Source organism: Somniosus microcephalus, chromosome 16 (genome assembly GCF_052327205.1).
Source record: "Somniosus microcephalus isolate GS21.2 chromosome 16, FLI_Smic_1.0, whole genome shotgun sequence".
NCBI classification, from domain to species: domain Eukaryota; kingdom Metazoa; phylum Chordata; class Chondrichthyes; order Squaliformes; family Somniosidae; genus Somniosus; species Somniosus microcephalus.
Window position 1 is genome coordinate 104,779,026 of NC_141002.1, and position 14,209 is coordinate 104,793,234.

At 48.9% G+C, this 14,209-nt stretch overlaps 1 protein-coding gene across 3 annotated transcripts in view; it reads right to left on the reverse strand.

Moving 5' to 3' along the window:
* The window catches only part of LOC147106461 (sodium-coupled monocarboxylate transporter 1-like), a 57,372-nt gene that overhangs the window by 8,944 nt on the left and 34,219 nt on the right, over nt 1–14,209 (reverse strand). For all 3 annotated transcript variants that reach the window (XM_086009663.1, XM_086009664.1, XM_086009665.1), the window contains exons 10-12: nt 11,666–11,733; nt 9,733–9,819; nt 6,637–6,866 (exon numbers count right to left, since the gene is read on the reverse strand). In XM_086009663.1, the coding sequence (XP_085865789.1) occupies nt 6,637–6,866; nt 9,733–9,819; nt 11,666–11,733 (385 nt within the window). The remainder of the gene's footprint in view (nt 1–6,636; nt 6,867–9,732; nt 9,820–11,665; nt 11,734–14,209) is intronic.

Below are 14,209 nucleotides of genomic sequence, written 5' to 3' on the forward strand. Positions count from 1 at the left end.
TAATTTTGCACGCTAATCTCTTATGCGGGACCTTATCGAAAGCCTTCTGAAAGTCCAAATACACCACATCCACTGGTTCTCCCTTATCTATTTTACCAGTTACATTCTCATAAAATTCCAGTAGATTAGTCGAGCATGATTTACCTTTTGTAAATCCATGTTGACTTTGTCCGATCCCGTCACTGCTTTCCAAGTGCTCTGCTATTACATCTTTTATAGTAGACTCTAGCATTTTCCCCACTACCGATGTCAGGCTTACTGGTCTATAATTCCCCGCTTTTTCTCTACCACCTTTTTTGAATAGTGGGGTAACATTAGCTACCCTCCAATCCATGGGTACCGTTCCAGAGTCTATCGAGTTCTGGAAGATGACCAGCAATGCATCTACTATCTCTAGGGCCACTTCCTTAAGTACCCTGGGATGTAGACCATCAGGCCCTGGGGATTTATCGGCCTTCAGTCCCATCAATTTTCCTAACACCATTTCCCTACAAATACTGATTTCTTTCAGTTCCTCTCTTTCATCAGACCCTATGTTCCCCGGCATCTCTGGGAGGTTATTTGGTTCTGTCTTCACAAAGGAGGACACAAAGTATGTATTTAGTTGGTCTGCCATTTCCTTGTTTCCCATTATAAATTCCCCTGATTCTGACTGTAAGGGACCTACGCTTGACTTCACCAATCTTTTTCTCTTCACATATCTATAAAAGCTTTTACAGTCAGTTTTTATGTTCCCTACTAGCTTACTCTCATATTCTATTTTCCCTTCCCTTTGTTGACTCCTAAACTGCTCCCAATCCTCAGGATTATTGCTTTTTCTAGCCAATTTATATGTCCTCTCCTTGGATCTTATGCTATCCCTAATTGCCCTTGTTAGCCATGGTTGAGTCACCTTTTTATTTTTATTTTTATGCCAAACTGGGATGAACAATTTCTGTAGCTCATCCATTCGGTCTTTGAATGTTTGCCATTGCCTATCCACCGTCAACCCTTTGAGTGCCATTCCCCAATCAATCCTACCAAACTCGCTCCTCAGACCATCGTAGTTTCCTTTATTTAAATTGAGGACCCTTGTCTCTGAGTCAACTACTTCATTCTCCATCTTAATGAAGAATTCGATCATATTATGATCGCTCCGACCCAAGGGGCCTCGTACAACAAGATTGCTAATTAATCCTTTCTCGTTACATAATACCCAGTCTAAGATGGCCTGATCTCTGGTTGGTTCCTCGACATATTGGTCCATGAAACCATCCTGTAAACACTCCAGTGGTAGAATTTGGGGGCGGGTGCCCATCCCGCCCCCCAACCCGCCTCCGTGCCATCTTGCCAGGAGGCAGGTAGTCAACCTGTGCCGTAGTTAACAGGCAGATAAGAGGCTTATCCCCATTTTACCCACACAAGTGCAGGCTTCCCGAAGGCTCCGAACCCCGCCAGGGTCACCGAGGTGAGCAGTGGGTCTGCGGGGGTCGGAGAGGTGCAAAAGTGCGCTGTGAAGGTGAGTGATGGGTGCAAGTGTGGAGAGGTGAGGTAAGTGGAAAGTGTTAGAAAAAGTTTACTTACTTTTGTTTCTTCCTGCAGGCTTCAATCGGTGGGTATGCGGAGAGTCTCGCACCTCCGCGGCAGCGATGACAGATGGCCGCTGCATTCTCCAATGCAACAACCATCTCATTTCTGCAAAAGAAAGAGATTTGATGAGGTCTTGAATTCAAGAACTCATCAAACTACAGAGAATGTCAATGTTTGACAGCTTCACAGAGCTGTCAAACGATGGCAATACATCTGTCAAAAAATGTTGCCAGATGACACATCATACGTTGACATGCTCTGTAACTGGCTTTCCCTTAATTGGCCTGCTAAGCCCACTGGACGGGCTTAACAAGGTCAATCAAGGGAAAATAGCGTGGGTTGGCCAGAAGTTAATGGAGGCGGGACTAAAACCCGACAAGTGGGAGTCCCGCCTCCAAAAGCTCCCCATTGGCAAAATCCAGCCCCAAGTATCAGGGATTTGAGCTATCTGGGAATTCATGGGAACAGGGGTTTAATCTTTATATGTGTGGCCCTCTGCCAACGTTCTCTCTGAGCTGCACGGTCGTGCCACTCTCTGCTGGCTACATTTAAAGATTAAGGGGGAGAAATTCAGTATCACCACGTTTGGGGCGTTATACTCGAGCGGGCGCGAAATTTAGCGCCCGGCGCAAATTATCGCCACCTACTGCTAAATTGACCTGCTTCGCCCCAGGAGGTGCTTGGAGCGCTAAAACAGCCGCTGCACGACTGTCTTAAGGCACTAAGCCAGAGAAGCGAGGCGCTACCACCGAGGGCGGGCGCAGCGCAGGTGCGGCCAGTTAGCGATTGCACGCAGACACACTATCGCCGGTCAGCTCTTAAAGGGGAGGTTCGATCTTGGATTGCAGCCACACCCTGCGCATCGGAGCCCTGATTCTCGGCTTGGACAGACCTGCTGCCACATTCTAACGCCTAGGACCATGGAGCGAGTGCAGCGGTTCAGTGAGGGGGCCCTGCAGGTTCTGGTTGGCGCGGTGGAGCGCAGGCGATCTCTCCTGTTCCCGGACAGTGGCAGGAGGCCGCTGCCCAACGACTATCGCAAAGCTTGGAGGGAGGTGGCTCACAGAGTGACTTCCAGCAGCATGGTGCCTAGGACCCCTGTGCAATGCAGGAAGAAGTTCAACGACCTCACTCGGGTCGTCGGGGTGAGTACCCTTTCCAGTATCCTCTTCATCCCTGCATGTCCACCTCACTTTATGGCCAAAGGGTCCTGAAAGCCCCAATGCCCAGCCCTCATCCAACACCTATGGGCCTTTCATGAAACTCACACGCACATTCAGCACTTTACACACTGTTGTGTCTATTTGACCATGGGAGGCAGTGCAGCCAAGATCAGGGCTTCACACTGTACTCAGAGCCCATCCTTTCTCTTGCAGGGCAAGCTGGCCCATAACAGGAGGCAGCAGCAATGGACCGAGGGAGGCCGGCCTCACCTTCAAGCCCTCACCGATCTGGAGCAGCGAGTCCAGCGGATTATGGCAGGCCGGAGGATTGGCCCCGTCGCCACTGGAGATGCCGACCCCGTTCTGGACAGCAATGGTAAGGTCATCACCTTTTTGACCTCTCTCCTTCCACTTGTGCCTCACACCAGCATCCTTTGCCACTATCCAACCAATACAGTGCATTGCAGCACTCGTGCCTCCCTCACTGCCGCCCTGTCCTCACGCTAAAGCCACTCTTGTACCTCCCTGCTTTCAGATGCTGATTCGCCAGGTGAGGAGGCAGGCCCTCAAGCTGCCACTGTGAGTGACACTGAAGGCGAGGAGCAAGAGGAAGCCAGACCATCAGTGCCACCCTCAGCCGAGGCAGCCCATGGCCATAATGGGGACACGTCTTCCCTGGAGGGGAGCAGGGGGGAACGGTCTGAGGAGGGTGAAGCTCCGGGGCCCAGCGGGCTGCAGTAACGCGGGGGGGGGGGGTAAGTGAAGCTCGGCGGCCTTCTCCCCGAAGGGAGAGTCTGGCCTCGAGTCCTGCTACAGTGAGCGCAGAAGAGGTGCGGCTCCTCGCTGAAATGAGCGCCCAGGAGGAGCATAGGCACACTGAGCTCATGGCTGCAGTTGCAAGGATGCCCGAATCCATTGAGTCACTGGCAAGGTGTGTCCAGGACTTCGGCGCAGCACAGGCAAGGAGTGCCCAGGACGTCGGCGCAGCACAGGCGGCGTCCACGCAAGTGCTTAGTGGTGTAATGCAGTCAGTGGCTGGTCTGATGCAGACGCAGATTGAGGCCACACGAGCACTGACTGCTGCCACCCTCGCTGGATCGGGCATGAATCACCGGGGCCCTCGCCGCGCTGCAGCAGGCCAGCAGTCTGTGCTTCAGCAGATTGCTCCGCATGCTGCAGTGCTGCCCCATGGGAGTGCCAGTGTGTCGTCCGACCAGGGAGTTGCTGTCCTCTGTCAGGATGGCAGCATTCCTGCTGCCAACACTGTCACTTCTCCACTGCAGCTGCCACCACCTGTAGGACAGACTGCTGCCGCCCATGCAGAGTTGGAGCAGTCAGCAGCCGGGCCCTCCAGGTTCAGTGCTGGTCCAGGCCATCCCTCAAGGGCATCTTCCGACTCAGTTTCTGACACTCGGCAGCCTTCCCCCAGCCTTGCTGCAGCCACTGGGGTCCCATTGCGGAGGAGCTGCAGGGTGGGAAGGGGCGAATCTCGCAAGCGAAGCAGATCACCCTCGAAGGGCAAAAAGTAGGAGGTGTGGCAAAATGCTGCTAAATGTTTTATTGAAGGCTGAGGATCGTGGTCATTTTTTGGTTACTGTTTTGTTCATTGTCTCCAGGTTGTGAGAGCCAGTTATGTGTCTGACTGCTTTTTTGGGGGTTTCTCTCTATTACTTTGTCATGCGGGAAGGGCACACAGTTTGTTAAATAAAGAAGTGTCTTTATTCAGAATGTGCATGTTTGCTCTTTGAGCTATTGTTGCCTTGACCGGTTTAGGGGTTGCGGAACGGTTCCATTCATGTTCTTTCAATGGCAGAAGCCATTTCCTCAGAGGGGGCCTAGAACCAACTTGCAATAAGCCGCCGACGGACGGCCCTTGCAGTTTGTGCCTCCCTCCTGTCTTGGTGCTCCTCCTCCTCTGCTGGTCCTCCAATGTCTGGTGGCAGTGGCTGAGTCCTGAGGATTGCGAGGTTATGCAGCATGCAGCACACTACAACGAAATGGGAGACTCGCTCAAGTGAGCACTGAAGGGCTCCCCCGGAATGGTCCAGACAGCGGAACCGTTGCTTGAGCACGCCGATTGTGTGCTCAATGATGTTCCTGGTCGCTTGATGGCTCTCATTGTATCATTCTTCAGCAGGGATGTTGGGCGCACGGAGCGGGGTCATCAGCCAGGTGCACAGAGGATAGCCCTTGTCCCCAAGAAGCCAGCCTCCTGGGTGAGCCGGGGCTTCAAAAGGTCTGCCACAGAAGTCTGGCACAGGATGAAGGCGTCGTGGCTGCTGCCTGGAAAGCGGGCATTGACAGCGAGTATCAGCTGTCTGTGGTCACACACCAACTGGACGTTCAACGAATGGAACCCCTTCCGGTTGCGGTAATCCTCGGCATTCTCTTGCGGCGCCCGCAAAGCCACATGCATGCAGTCAATGGCGCCCTGGACCATGGGGAAGCCCGCTATTCTTGCAAATCCCATTGCGCGTTCTTGCTGTTTGTCCAGGGTCATGGGGAAGGAAATGTATTGACGTCTCCTTTTAAAGAGGGCATTCATGACTTGACGGATGCAGCAATGCACCGCGAACTGGGAGATATTGGCAATGTCCCCAGTAGCGGATTGGAAGGAGCCGGTGGCATAGAAGTTGAGAGCCACTGTCACCTTCACTGCCACCGACAGAGACGTCCTGCTCCTCAGTTGAGGCTGCAGATCTGGCTGAAGCAGGTGGCAGAGCTCAGTGACCACCTCCCTGCTGAATCGCAGCCTCCGAAAACACTGCTCCTCAGACATGTTGAGGTATGAGAACTGTTGGCGGAAAACCCTGGGACGGTAAGGTCTCGTGTGCCGATGCCTGTTGGCCCTCCTCCATCTGGCCATGATTGGCACTCTCTCTCGGTGTCTCTGAGCCCTCTCAATGTAACAGAGAAGCCTGTGGCGTACTGATCACAGAACAGACACAATCCGCTTTCCAGTCCGTAGACTATAAATCAGGCGTCATGCCTTTAAGAAGGATCACACCTTTAAGAAACTCGATCTGCAAGATAGTTAAGCCCAGAGCGGGGGAGGAGCAGTCGAAGCTGTGCACTGATGAGAATTGTACTTTGTGTAGTCTCTGACTCCATTTTGTGTTCAGCATGCAGCCTCAACAATTAAACCTTTTCTGTTGAACCTCTGAGTTCAGTATTTTTTGCTAGGAGTACGTAGACTTCTACAAGCCCAACGTTTCCACACATTGCAGCCCCCATAGTATGTGGCCACTCAAGGTTATGCCAGCAAAAAAGCAAACCAACTACAAAGTTCTGGGCCCAAGCCAAAAGTACCTCTGCGAGCGCTGACTCAATGCAGAAAGCTCTCTCCCTTTGTCTCTCTGCAAATCTCTCTCTCTCTCTCTCTCACAGAAGGAATGGTCCAAAAATGGCTACCACAAAGAAGCCAGGAAGAGCCCCCTTTAAATAGCGCCTCCCAGCCCCACAGTGACTGGGAACCGTTCCAATCAACCAGTTGTTGGGAGCGACAGGCGGAAAGGAGGGGGGCGCCACTGAATTTCCGGTTTGGGGCACCCCAAGGGCGTTGCACCATGAAATGACGTCAGGAGCTGCGCACGCAGCTGAGCGGGCGTTGCGGTTTTGCGCCGCTGCTAAATGTCCGCTCAATTTCGCGAGAGGCACAGGTCTCGCCGCGCCCGGGCGTTAGCCGCCTCGCGCCCCACTTACCGCCCTCTTAAGGCGCTAACGGGTGGCGCAACCAACTGAATTTCCCCCCCCTAAAACTCTGTTCCCATGAATTATGGGGCTGTGCACCCAAAAACAAATTAGGGGGAGCTTTGCTCTCCGCCCCAAGGAGCCACAGTAACAACTATATGGCCTACAGAGGCAAGCGATTAGATAGCTTGTTCAATGAGCTGAATGGCTTTACCTCATCCCTGAATTGCCATCTGTGGTTTGTACTGAACTGGAGATTTCAGTTGCTGCTGTGTGAAGGATCTCGGTTGTCCAGAACGTCTCGTTACTTGGCTGACTGATGTTACACCCGGCGGTACTGAGGTTCAGAGGCACTGTCGCCGCAGGGGGCGGTGGGTGGATCTGAGATCCAATTCCAATCCACAATGCAAATGCAAATCCAGTGATGAGTCCCACGATTCCACCCTACAACATACCAGAAAGGCAACAGATCAGGTCAAACCAACATCCCAACAGGGAGGTCAGTAGAGGACTCGTCCTTATTAGCTGTCGGACCGGAAGGTTCCTGCCAGCACTGAAAGTTTGATTTACTCATGACTGTAAACTTCAATTTCATGCATTCAAAACTCTGACCTATGACTTTATGGGGTAAATTTGCCAATTTGGCGTTCCCAGCGCTCAATGGGATGGGAGTCAAAGATAAGGTGACAACGCTGTACCGTAGGAACAGAGCTACAATTACCACACGTGCAGCATTCTTTCCTGTGAACTCATGGTGTGTGAATTTAATGGAGAATGTTGGGAGCCCATTTTGTATAACAACAACAATAACTTGTATTTATATAGCGCCTTTAACGTAGTAAAATGTCCTAAGGCGCTTCACAGGAGTATTTTAAAACAAAAAATTTGACACCGAGCCACATAAGGAGAAATTAGGGCAGGTGACCAAAAGCTTGGTCAAAGAAGTAGGTGTTAAGGAGCGTCTTAAAGGAGGAGAGAGAGGCAGAGAGGTTTAGGGAGGGAATTCCCGAGCTTAGGGCCTTGGCAACAGAAGGCACGGCCGCCAATGGTGAAGCGATTATAATCAGGGATGCTTAAGAGGCCAGAATTGAAGGAGCGCAGATATCTCGGGGAGGTTGTGGGGCTGAAGGAGATTACAGAGATAGGGAGGGGGCGAGGCCATGGAGGGATTTGGAAACAAGGATGAGAATTTTGAAATAAAGGCGTTGCTTAACCGGGAGCCAATGTAGGTCAGCGAGCACAGGGGTGATGGGTGAATGGGACTTGGTGCGAGTTAGGACACGGGCAGCCATCCTTGATAAGTGATACTATACGGTAGTGTAGTGATTCTGTTACTGGACTAACAATCCAGTAGAACCTGAATTCAAATCCCCCACGTGGGAGTTTGAGAATTTGAATTCAGTTTAAAATCTAGAAATAAAAATCTGGGATCAGTGAAAGTGACTGTGAGGCTGTCGGATTGTCGTAAAAACCCAACCGGTTCACTGATGTCCTTCAGGGAAGGAAACCTGCCGTCCTTACCCGGTCTGGGCCTACATGTGACACCAGCCCCACACCAATGTGTTTGACACTTAACTGCCCTCTGAAATGGTCCAACAAGCCAATCAGTTGGATAAAGGGGCACCACTCTGTCAGGGAGGGGCAATAAATGCCGGCCTTGCCAACGATGCCCACATCCCGAGAACGAATAGAAAAAAAAATCAACGTCAAACTTTGAATTTGTCTGGAATTTCTTAAGAATCATAGAAATTTACAGCACAGAAGGAGGCCATTCAGCCCATCGTGTCTGTGCCGGCCGAGAAACAGCTATCCCACTTTCCAGCTCTGGGTCCGTAGCCCTGTAGGTTTCTAAATGCGGTGAGTGTTTTTGCCTCCACCACCCTTTCCGGCAGTGAGTTATCTATGCCCCCTGGTTATTGACCTCTTTCACATTGAAAAGGTAAATCGTGCTTGACTAATCTACTGGAATTTTTTGAGGATGTAACTGGTAGAATAGAAAAGGGAGAACCAGTGGATGTGGTGTATTTGGACTTGCAGAAGGCTTTCGATAAGGTCCCGCATAAGAGATTAGCGTGTAAAGTTAAAGCACATGGGATTGGGGGTAAGGTACTGACTTGGATAGAGAACTGGTTGGCAGACAGGAAGCAAAGAATTGGAATAAACGGGTCTTGTTCCGAATGGCAAGCAGTGACTAGTGGGGTACCACAGGGATTGGTGCCAGGACCCCAGTTATTCACAATATATATTAATGATCTGGATGAGGGAACTAGATGTAATATCTCCAGGTTTGCAGACGACACAAAGCTGGGTGGGCGTGTGTGCTGTGAGGAGGATGCAGAGAAACTCCAGTATGATTTGGACAGGTTGGGTGATTGGGCAGAAGCATGGCAGATGCAGTATAATGTGGATAAATGCGAGGTTATCCACTTTGGTGGCAAAAACAGAAAGGCAGAATATTATCTGAACGGCAATAGATTGGGAGAAGGGGAAGTGCAACGAGACCTGGGTGTCCTTGTGCACCAGTCGCTGAAGGTAAGCATGCAGGTGCAGCAGGCGGTTAAGAAGGCAAATGGTATGTTGGCCTTCATAGCAAGAGGATTCGAATACAGGAGCAAGGATGTCTTGCTGCAGTTGTACAGGGCCTTGGTGAGACCACACCTTGAGTATTGTGTGCAGTTTTGGTTGCCTTAACTGAGGAAGGATGTTCTTGCCATGGAAGGAGTTCAGCGAAGATTCACCAGGCTGATACCTGGGATGGCAGGAATGACGTATGAAGAGAGATTGGGTCGATTGGGCTTGTATTCGCTAGAGTTTAGAAGAATGAGGGGGGATCTCATTGAAAGTTATAAAATTCTAACAGGACTAGACGTTCCCGATGGCGGGGGAGTCCAGAACCAGGGGTCACAGTCTAAGGATAAGGGGTAAGACATTTAGGACTGAGATGAGAAGGAATTTCTTCACCCAGAGAGTGGTGAACCTGTGGAATTCTCTACCACAGAAGGCAGTTGAGGCCAATTCATTAAATATATTCAAGAAGGAGTTAGATATATTTCTTAAGGCTAAAGGGATCAAGGGATATGGGGAGAAGGCAGGGACAGGGTACTGAGTTTGGATGATCAGCCATGATCTCATTGAATGGCGGAGCAGGCTCGAGGGGACGAATGGCCTATTCCTGCTCCTATCTTCTATGTTTCTATGAAAGCTGAAAATGAAATGATTAATTGGAAGACTGCAAGCGCTCCCAGCTAAGGATGAATTATCACACAATGAAGTTGTGTCCTGAGACATTCGTCCAACAAGTCATACTTACAGTGGAATTGGCCCAAGAAAACAAAATGCCTAAAGTGAACAATCCCAAGACTGGTCCTCCAACGATTCCAAAAATACTGAGGGCTGCCTGTGAATGTAAACACATACAGGAGGTAAAGGACCTAGAAACAAGTGTTTTGTAAAAGGAAAACAAAGAAGACTTGCATTTATACCGCGTCTTTCACAACCTCAGGGCGTCCCAAAGCGCTTTACAGCCAATTACATCGTGTACAGCACAGAGACAGGCCATTCAGCCCATCTGGTCCGTGCCGGTGTTTCTGCTCCACTCGAGCCTCCTCCCACCCCTCTTCATCTCACCCCATCAGCATATCCTTCTATTCCTTTCACCCTCATGCTTATCCAGCTTTCCCATAAATGCATCGATACTATTCACCTCAACCACTCCCTGTGGTGGCGAGTTCCACATTCTCACCACTCTCTGGGTAAAGAAGTTTCTCCTGAATTCCCGATCGGATTTATTAGTGACTATCTTATATTTATGGCCCCTAGTTTTGGTCTCTCCCACAAATAGAAACATTTTCTCTATGGCAACCTATCGAAACCCTTTCATAATCTGGAAGACTATCAGGTCACCCCTCAGTCTTTAATCTAGAGAAAGGAGCCCCCGCCTGTTCAGTCTTTCCCAATAGGTATAACCTCTCAGTTCTGGTACCATCCGAGTAAATCATTTTTGTACCTTCTCCTGTGCCTCTACATCCTTTTTATAATCACAGAATCATAGAATGGTTACAGCACAGAAGGAGGCCATTCGGCCCATCGAGCCCGTGCCGGCTCTCTACAAGAGCACTTCAGCTAGTCCCACTCCCCCGCCCTTTCCCTGTAGCCCTGCAAATTTTTCTCTTTCAGGTACTTATCCAATTCCCTTTTGAAAGCTATGATTGAATCTGCCTCCACCACCCTCACAGGCAGTGCATTCCAGATCATAACCACTCGCTACATAAAAAAGTTTTTCCTCATGTCGCCTTTAGTTCTTTTGCCAATCACCTTAAATCTGTGTCCTCTGGTTCTCAACCTTTCCACCAATGTGAACAGTTTCTATCTACTCTGTCTAGACCCCTCATGATTTTGAACACCTCTATCAAATCTCCTCTCAACCTTCTCTAAGGAGAACAACCCCAGCTTCTCCAGTCTATCCACGTAACTGAAGTCCCTCATCCCTGGAATCATTCTCGTAAATCTTTTCTGCACCCTCTCTAAGGCCTTCACATCCTTCCTAAAGTGTGGTGCCCAGAATTGGACACAATACTCCAGTTGAGGCCGAACCAGTGTTTTATAAAGGTTCATCATAATATGGAGACGAGAACTTTTCACAGTACTCCAAGTGTGATCTGACCAAGATTCGATACAAGTTCAACATAACTTCCTTGCTTTTCAATTCTATTCCTCTAGAAGTGAACCCCAGTGTTTAGTTTGCATTTTTTATGGCCTTGTTAACCTGCGTTGCTACTTCTAATGATTTGTGTATCTGTACCCCCAGATCCCTCTGTTCCTCTACCCCATTTAGACACATTTTCCAAGGAGTGTGTGGCCTCCTTATTCTTCCTACCAAACCTCACACTTACCATATATTAAAATTCATTTGCCATTTATAAGCCCATACTGCAAGTTTATTAATGTCTTTTTGTATTTTGTCGCAGTCTTCCTCAGTATTAACTACACTCCTCACCTATAATGCAGTAATGAAGTACATTTTTTTGAAGTGTAGTCAGTGTTGCAATGTAAGAAACGCAGCAGCCAATTTGCACACAGCAAGATGCCACAAACAACAATGAGATAAACGATCAGATAATCTGTTTTTAATTATATTGATTGAGGGATAAATATTGGCCCCAAGGTATCAGGGAGATCTTCCCTAGGTAGAGAAAAGGGTTCTGAAATGGGGGCAAATGAAGTTCCAACAAGCAACTAAATACCTGTAAAAGGCTTCCCATTAGTGATGCTAAACCAGCCATTCCAATACATGCAGCGCCAAACAACAGGCCTAAAAGCAAAATGAGAACAGAATGATGAGTTTGACAGAAAAGTGGAACTCTAAACAAACACTACAACAACAACAACTTGCATTTATAACATCTTTAACCCAGTAAAACGTCCCAAGGTGCCTCACAGGAGCGTCATCAGACAAAACTTGACATTGAGCCATGTGAGATATTCGGACAGGTGACCAAAAGCTTGGTCAAAGAGGTAGGCTTTAAGGAGCGCTTTAAAGGAGGAGAGGCGGAGAGGGTTAGGGAGGGAATCCCAGAGCTTAATGTTACCTCACGATTCAAAAAAGGTGGTAGAGAGAAAACAGGGAATTACAGCCTGACATCGGTAGCGGGGAAAATGCTGGAGTCTATTATAAAAGATGTAATAGCAGAGCACTTGGAAAACAGTGACAGGATCAGACAAAGTCAACATGGATTTACAAAAGGTAAATCGTGCTTGACTAATCTACTGGAATTTTTTGAGGTGTAACTGGTAAAATAGATAAGGGAGAACCAGTGGATGTGGTGTATTTGGACTTTCAGAAGGCTTTTGATAAAGTCCCGCATAAGAGATTAGCATGTAAAGTTAAGGCACATGGGATTGGGGGTAAGGTACTGTGTTGGATAGAGAACTGGTTGACTGACAGGAAGCAAAGAGTTGGAATAAACGGGTCTTTTTCTGAGTGGCAGGCAGTGACTAGTGGGGTACCGCAGGGATCGGTGCTAGGACCCCAGCTATTCACAATATATATTAATGATCTAGACGAGGGAACTAGATGTAATATCTCCAAGTTTGCAGATGACACAAAGCTGGGTGGGCATGTGTGCTGTGAGGAGGATGCCAAGAAACTCCAGAATGATTTGGACAGGTTGGGTGATTGGGCAGAAACATGGCAGATGCAGTATAATGTGGATAAATGCGAGGTTATCCACTTTGGTGGCAAAAACAGGAAGGCAGATTATTATCTGAGCGGCAATAGATTGGGAGAAGGGGAAGTGCAACGAGACCTGGGTGTCCTTGTGCACCAGTCGCTGAAGGTAAGCATGCAGGTGCAGCAGGCGGTTAAGAAGGCAAATGGTATTTTGGCCTTCATAGCGAGAGGATTCGAGTACAGGAACAAGGATGTCTTGCTGTAGTTGTACAGGGCCTTGGTGAGACCACACCTTGAGTATTGTGTGCAGTTTTGGTCACCTTATCTGAGGAAGGATGTTCTTGCCATGGAGGGAGTGCAGCGAAGATTCACCAGACTGATACCTGGGATGGCAGGACTGACATATTAGGAGAGATTGGGTCGATTGGGCTTATATTCGCTGGAGTTTAGAAGAATGAGAGGGGATCTCATTGAAACTTATAAAATTCTAACAGGACGAGACAGAGTAGATGCAGGAAGGATGTTCCCGATGGCGGGGGAGTCCAGAACCAGGAGTCACAGTCTAAGGATAAGGGGTAAGCCATTTAGGACAGAGATGAGGAGGAATTTCTTCACCCAGCGAGTGGTGAACCTATGGAATTCTCTACCACAGAAGGCAGTAGAGGCCAATTCATTAAATATATTCAAGAAGGAATTAAATATATTTCTTAAGGCTAAAGGGATATGGGGAGAAAGCAGGGACAGGGTACTGAATTTGGATGATCAGCCATGATCTCATTGAATGGCGGAGCAGGCTCGAGGGGCCGAATGGCCTACTCCTGCTCCTATCTTCTATGTTTCTATGTTTCGGGCCCAGGCAGCTGAAGGCACGGCTGCCAATGGTGGAGCGATTAAATTTGGGGATGCTCAAGAAGCCAGAAATGGAGGAGCGCAGAGATCATGGCGTGTTGTAGGGCTGGAGGAGATTACAGAGATAGGGAGGGGGCGAGGCCATGGAGGGATTTGAACACAAGGATGAGAATTTTTAAATCGAGGCGTTGCTGGACCGGGAGCCAGTGTAGGTCAGCGAGCACAGGGGTGATGGGTGAACGGGGCTCGGTGCGAGTTAGGACACGGGGCAGCAGAGTTTCGGATGACCAAGTTTACAGAGGGTGGGAGGTCGGACAGGAGTGAGTTGGAATATTCGAGTCTGGAGGTGAGATTGTACCAAGTGTCAGCAAACACTATAAAGTTTGGAAGCGGAACACTTTTGTAAATTTCTGGGGTGATTTTACAAAGTGCTGGAAGAAGGATGCTTTTTCGGGGGATGTTTGGATATGAGCTTTGCTGGACCAAAAAAAACTACTTCAAAAGGTCAAATGTTCAAATAGGAATTTCACAAATGAAGTTCCATTAACCTAATAATTGAAATAAAGCAAATGAAACTTTGTGTTGTCGGACAAAGACTTGGTGCTTTCGAGGTTAAGAGCTGGTCGTGTGTCGCTGGCCCATCCCTAGCTTCATGACTCTTCCCTGCAATATCCCGGTGAATGTTTGAAAGTGAAGTGTGGAACTGATCAGCTCTGGAAAAACATCCCTTGTTTCTGTGTTTCTGTCTAGTGATCATAGGCTTGTTCTT